The sequence below is a fragment of the Acanthisitta chloris genome, unplaced genomic scaffold (assembly GCF_000695815.1).
Source record: "Acanthisitta chloris isolate BGI_N310 unplaced genomic scaffold, ASM69581v1 scaffold14914, whole genome shotgun sequence".
NCBI classification, from domain to species: Eukaryota; Metazoa; Chordata; class Aves; order Passeriformes; family Acanthisittidae; genus Acanthisitta; species Acanthisitta chloris.
Window position 1 is genome coordinate 20112 of NW_008667743.1, and position 6634 is coordinate 26745.

A 6634-nucleotide genomic window follows, 5' to 3' on the forward strand; every position below is an offset into this window, starting at 1 on the left:
AGCCAGATGGGCACATCCTCAGCATTCCCAGCTGGCATTCACTGGGAAATGCAACAGGCTGCCTAGGGAAGTTGTGGAATCATCATGCCTGGGAGTGCTCCAAAAGACATGGTTAGTGGTGGCCTTGGCAGTGCTGGGAAGTGGTTGGCCTCAGTGGTCTCAGAGGGTTTATCCAGCCTTAATGCTTCTATGAAGTTCCAGTACTTCAGCAAAAGGATTGTTTTTTTCGTATCAAATCCATGGGACTTCATGGATATGCCTTGCCATAGCATGGATTTTCTAGGATGTTGCCACTGGATCTGGACAGAGCTGCTGAGCAGGTCCACCAGTCCCTCTGCTGTGGGTACACTGTGGGATGGAGCTGAGCTCCTGTTCACTCTCTGCTCCTGGCTGCAAGACCTTTAAATCCCAGGAAGCTTTTAGCTCTCATTTCACCCAGCCTTTCCTTCATTTGCTTCTCACTAGGATGAAAGAGCAGGAAGGCAAACAGGGAGAAGCAGCAGGTTTTCCCTCTAGGGAAGAGCCCCAAAAATGCCCAACTGTGGAATTCAAACTACCCCAGCAGCAAACCTCAATGAGTTCTTCCTCTGTGGAGGAGCATAGAGGCTCCACAATGAGATTTCTGCTACAGGACATGAGTCAGCCCAACTCTTTCAAATTGAAATGCCAGGAGAGGAGATTTTTAGAACAAATCAATAAAAGGAACATGTAGAAAATGTCAGGCCCAGATGGTATTCACCCCAGAGTGCCAGAGCAACTCAGATATGAAATTGCCTGCTTTATTAGCTGCTCTTGCTTAACTACTGCTTCAAATGAATAGGGGAGCAGGGGAAGGGAAGGCTGGAATTGTGACATGAGTTCTTAAGTGTGTGAAGGTGAATCTAGTGCAGGGAGATTCATAGAAATCCTTCAGTGCAAGGCTCAACAGAGCTGTGGAGCTGCTGTTCCCAAAGGAACCAAAGTGACATTGCCAGGGTGGGGAACCGTGGTTGGAAATTTGTTGGTGTCTTTGCAAGGGCTGGATGAGGAGTCCTGGATGGCCTTGGACAAGGGCACAGAGGGACAGGACAAGGGGGAAGGGCTTCTCACTGCCAGAGGGCAGGGTAAGATGGGGTATTGGGAAGGAATCATTCCCTATGAGGGTGCTGAGGCACTGGCACAGGTTGCCCAGAGCAGCTGTGGCTGCTCCATCCCTGGGAGTGTTCCAGACCAGATTGGATGGGGCTTGGAGCAGCCTGGGCTGGTGGGAGGTGTCCCTGCCCATGGCAGGGGGTGGGACTGGATGAGCTTTGAGGTCTCTCCCCAACACATATCAGTCTGTGATTCAATTCTGTGATGACAGAGAACACCTGAGCTCACAGGGGACCTGAGCTGTCCCTGAATTAACAGCCAGGCTCTGTAGGGACTAATATGTGTTAAAAGCTGGAAAGTGAGGGTAGGAATAATTCATCATCCCCACCAAGGGAGGTCATTAGCAGAGTCCCAGAGTATCTGCTCAGCACAGTGATAAATGTCATGGTGAAGAGGAGGATGTTGGTGTTGACTCCACTAAACACCCGCAGCAGAGAGTTGCTGAAGGACCTAATAATGCTGAATAGCATGAGCAAAATGTGGCTGGGGGATTTCTGTCACCAACTGTTGGATATTTGTCCCATGAAACAATATGTCATGCCTTTATGACTCTCCCACCATGCAGAGGAGGGATTTGGGAGTCACCACAGGTTGGTAAGAGCTCAGCATGGAGCTTGGGCAGGACAGGAATGAAGAACAAGCTAGGAAACCTCTTTATAGCCTCAGTGTATCCTAACCCCTGTGCACAGTTCTGGACACCACATTTCAACAAAGGTATGCTAAAACAATATCACCACACAATAAAGACATGCTAAAATTACTAGCAGGTTGGTCACAGATAAGACTGGACTACTTCAGCCTGGTAGGAGCCTGATTGGGCACCCTCACAGGGAATGATTCCTTCCCAATATCCCATCTTACCCTGACTGGGTACCTAACATCTCAAGGGACCTGACAAGGACACTTTTCACCCTTCTCACTCTGCATGGACTAGGAGACCATGAAGGGGAGGGGTTTAGGTCAGCAGGACAAGCAGTTCACCAGGTGCAATGTTTAACTGGACTTCACCCATACACAATGAGAGAGGTCAACCTCCCATCAGCTAAACAGCAGATACATCCATGGGAGGGAATATCACTCATAAACACATGAAAAATCCAGTGTGAAGCTCAACAAGTCCCTTTACTGGAAACTGCCTGGGACTGGAACTCCAGGATGGTCCAAGGCTTGCTGCCCCAAGCATCTGCCACTGTCAGAGCTACCATGAGGTGTCCCCTGGCTTGGTGCAGGCCTCCCAGTTTTCTCTCTTGAATGCTTAGTGTGTTATTTGATGAGCATCCCACCAGCCCCAGCATGCTCCCAGGAGCAAGGCCACCTCACCTGCCTGTGGCTCCAGTAGGGTCTCCAGCTCCTCTCCCACCAGCTGTTGCACGGAGAGCTCAAAGCCGCTCTCGGAGTCGCGGTCCTCGGCCTCACTCTCGCCATGTCCGCTGTCCTTCGTGCTCAGGCAGTCAGTGTCCAGCCCTGCCACCCTGCCAGGGGCCACACACTCCAGTCACATGTCAACTCCCAGCACAGCCCTCCCCAACCAGTCCTTTGAAGGTAGTTGTCTTTATCCCCCACAAAATGACCCAGAGAGGGGGTGTGGGCACCCTCTCTCTCATCACTCACAAAATCAAAGGCATAATCACTCCAGTCCTGACCAAGGATTGAGTTTTAAGTTTGGGCTACATGAGGGGATGCTCCACATTTCTTGCCTGAGGGGTTTTGTCCTTAAGCAGGGAGATCATAGGTCATGGAATGGTTTGAGTTGGAAGGGACCTTAGAGCTCACCTTGTTCCATGCCCTGCCATGGACAGGAACACCTTCCACTAGCCCAGGTTGTTCCAAGCCCTGTCCAACCTGACCTCAAGCACTGCCTGGGATGGGGCATCTCCTGAGCAAACAGGTTGCTGCTGGCCCCTCCCCATGAATTCAGACCAAGTGAGGAGTATCACAGCAGCCCTGGAGCTGTTCTCCCTCCCCATCCTCAGCAGATGGAGATGGGAAAGATGGAGAAAGCTGTGTCTGTTCATGGCCTGAGCAGGTGGGGACGGGGACACAATAAGGCAGTGATGAAGCCTTGGCATCCTCAGAAGCTTCACCCAGAGATCTCAACAGCATAATTTAATGGGAACACCATGAAGTTTGTTTCTAGGAACATCTTTGGCACACATCTGGGATTTGTCAGTCCTTCCATCCTGGCTAGCCTCCTGGCACAGGGATATGTGCCCCAAACTCGTATCAGCAGTGCCCAGAGCCATGGAGAGACTCACACTTGTGCTACTGCCCCCAGAGCTGAGCCTCTCTGTGCTCCCGAGTGCCCCTGCCCAACGCCCTGGAATGCTCTGTGTTACCCTGGCAAGGACAGGATGAAGTTTGTGGCCATGGAGGAGCTTAGGTGAGTATGGAAGGAGCTGCCAAAGGTGCTCCAAGACAAGCATCTGGATACCAACAGGAGCCAGGAGAAGAGGAGCACAAGCATCCCCTGAAGGGAGAATCGACCTCCCCAGTCGCAGCTCAGCAAAACCAGGGATGAGGTTTGCCAGGTGTGTCTGCTGCCCTGGTGTCTCCTGCCCTTGGAGGTTCTCATGGCTGGTGAGGCTGCAGCAGAGATGTGGGAAGGGAAGGGCTGGGAGCCAACCTTACCTGCTGCCGTTCTTGGCCGTGTACTTGTTTCCCCTGTGGTTTGTTTTGGGCTGGAACTGGCCCTGGTGCAGCAGGGACAGCAGCTGCGAAATTTGCTGTAAGGCAGGAAAAGTCTGTTGAGCCCCAGCGAGAGCCACTCAAGCTGCTTCCTGCCAGGACGTCCCCTCCGAGCCCCCCCCCGGGCTTTTTATAGCCTTTCCTCCTCCTGCAGATGGCTGAGCAGCCCCAGCCAGGGGAAAACAAGCGGCCAGGAGCCCACCTGGCCCCGCACTCCCTGCCTGCCACTCCCTGGGGCAGCGAGCACAGATTGTCCCCTGGTCCCCACAAGAGCAGCCCTCCTGCCCGCGGTGCGGGGCATTCCTCCTACCCAGTCCCCACTGCTGGGGCACCTCCACCCCGGGCCAGGGGAAGAGACTAACTAAAGAGCATCAAGCTGCATGTTCCAGCCACCCCAGGGGAGGCAAGACCCAGGCAAGGCAGGATTTGGGGGTGTCCACACCTCTGGGAAAGCACAGGGCAGCTCCTACCTGCACTGGGGGCGACTCCATCGCGAACTCCCCCGTGGGACTCTGCTCTGCCAGTGCCACCAGTGACAGCCGCACCAGGCTCCGGAGGATGTGCTGGTGGGGCTGGGGCTGCCCAGGTCCCCCAGCACCCACAGGCTGGTCGGGTGGCAGCTGGGGCTGTCCCATGGGTGGCTTCACCAAGGTCCTGCCGTGTTGTGATGCATCCAGGGGACTCACAGCCTCTTTTGCTGTATGTTTGGGTCTGTGTGGCTGGCAGGGTCGGCGCTGCAGGATGGGCAGGTCAAAGGCCTCCTGCTGCTCATCTGAGTCTTTTTGGGTCCTCTGATTTCTCAAGGTCCTGTAGAGAGTGGGGGTGAGGAGGAGAGGAGCTTGTGGGAGAGAGGAGCTTGTGGGGAGCCCCCTGGAGCAGGGGTGGCTGTGCTGGGCAGATCCTCCTGGCAGGGCCGTGGGGGCTCAGCCTCCCGAGGACGGCCCCGGAGCAGCGGGACAAGGTGGATATCTGTCTTCTGGATCTGCCTGTGTGGCTTCTTGAGCTGCTGCTGCCTGTGGGCATCCTCTGCCTGCCTGCAGTTGTAGGCCATGCCGTCCTTCTGCTCCTTCTTACACAGAGACAGGGTTAGAGCCAGGAGGAGAAGGCACCCGCCCAGGAGAGCAGCCATGCAGATCACCACCACCACGGAGGGGCTCAGCCACCCTGGATTCTGGGCTGAGATTTTGGAGAAGGCCCCATGGCGCCGGAAAAGCAAGCGGAGCCGGGCCAGGGTGTGCAGGGGGATGTCCCCACCATCGCTCACCCGCACCACCAGCTCCCGCTCGCTGCCTGCCAGGCTGCTGGCATTGCTGGTGTTGAGGAAGACCTGCCCCAAGAGAGGGTCCAGGATGAAGAGCCCAGCATCATCCCCACCCACCAGCTCATACCAGAGAGCCCCATTGATGCCGGAGTCCATGTCCCTGGCCACGATGGTAAAGAGGAAGGGGTTGCCAGCACATGACACGAGTGTTGCATTGATCACTGCTGCAGCCCCTTGGGTGCTCCTGTTCCCAGGAACCACCCAGCAGCACCCAGTGTCTGTATTGACCAGGACAGAGAGCGTGGCTGTGCCTCCCACCAGTGCTGGCGTGGTGATGATGGGTGCATTATCATTCCTGTCAAGCACAGCCAGCCTGATGGAGACGTTGGATGCCAGCTTGGGATGACCTCCATCCTCTGCAGTCACCAGGAACTCCAGGCTCCTCACCTGCTCATAATCAAAAGCTTGGAGGGCAAAAACATCCCCAGTGGTGGGGTCAACTGAGACCAGACCTGAAACAGAGGAGTCTGGAATGCTGAAGGTGATTCTCCCATTGAATCCCAGGTCGGGGTCGGTGGCACGGACGGTGAGCAGGAAGGCAGGTGCTTCACTGTTCTCAGCAACAGCAGCCTCATAGATGGCCTTCTCGAAGGCTGGGGCGTTGTCATTGACATCACTGATGCAGATAGTGAGGTGTTTCAGCACAGCCAAAGACAGGTGTCCCTGGTCCCGTGCCACCAGCGTCAGGTTGTACTCGGCACGCAGTTCCCTGTCCAACGTGGCATTGGTCATCAGCACATAGCTGTGGCTGTTGGTCCTCTTCAGCCTGAAATGCTCATACCCTTGACTGAGGGAGCACAGCACTTGCCCATTGCTCCCTGAATCAGGGTCGCTGGCTGTCACCAGAGCCACGAAGCTGTCTTTGGGGAGAGCTTCGGAGAGCACGGGCACCCGCGCGGCCCAGGTGACGTGGACGTCAGGAGCGTTGTCGTTGACATCCAGGACTCTGACCAGGACCTTGCAGTGGGCTGGGATGGGGTTGGCGCCCAGGTCCCGAGCCTGCAAATCCAGCTCGTAGGTGTGGGTTTCCTCGTAGTCCAGGGGGTGCCTCAGGATGACGCTGCCTGTGCGGGCATCGATGCTGAAGGTGCTGAGCACCTCCGGGGGCGCGTGCTTGCTCAGGCTGTACTCAATCTCCCCATTGGGGCCCTGGTCGGGGTCGGTGGCTGTGACTGTCACGAGGAGGGTCCCGGGCAGAGCATCCTCCCAAACCTCCACTGCCAAGCTGCTCTCTGCAAAGACAGGGCTGTTGTCATTGGAGTCAAGGACAATGACTTTGATTAGAGCAGTGCCTGATTTTGGTGGCTCCCCATGGTCAGTGGCTGTCAGCACGAGTTCGAAGGAGGAGTGCAGCTCCCTGTCCACTTCTTTAACCACAACAAGCTCTGCATGCCTCGTCCCATCGGAGCTGGAGACAACCTCCAGAGCAAAGTGCTCGCTGGGGGAGAGCGCGTAGGAGCAGCGGGCGTTGGGGCCAGCATCAGCATCCAGGGCCCG

General features: G+C 55.9%; 1 protein-coding gene across 1 annotated transcript in view; it reads right to left on the minus strand.

The window, feature by feature from the left end:
- Window positions 1-6631, minus strand: part of PCDH12 (protocadherin 12) — a gene marked incomplete at its 5' end in the record, with an annotated part of 9963 nt that extends 3332 nt beyond the window's left edge. Inside the window, 4 exons of the mRNA XM_009072644.1 lie at window positions 2452-2603; window positions 3760-3854; window positions 4287-4671; window positions 4713-6631. Of these exons, the coding sequence (XP_009070892.1) occupies window positions 2452-2603; window positions 3760-3854; window positions 4287-4671; window positions 4713-6631 (2551 nt within the window). The remainder of the gene's footprint in view (window positions 1-2451; window positions 2604-3759; window positions 3855-4286; window positions 4672-4712) is intronic.
- Window positions 6632-6634: the final 3 nt, after the last annotated feature.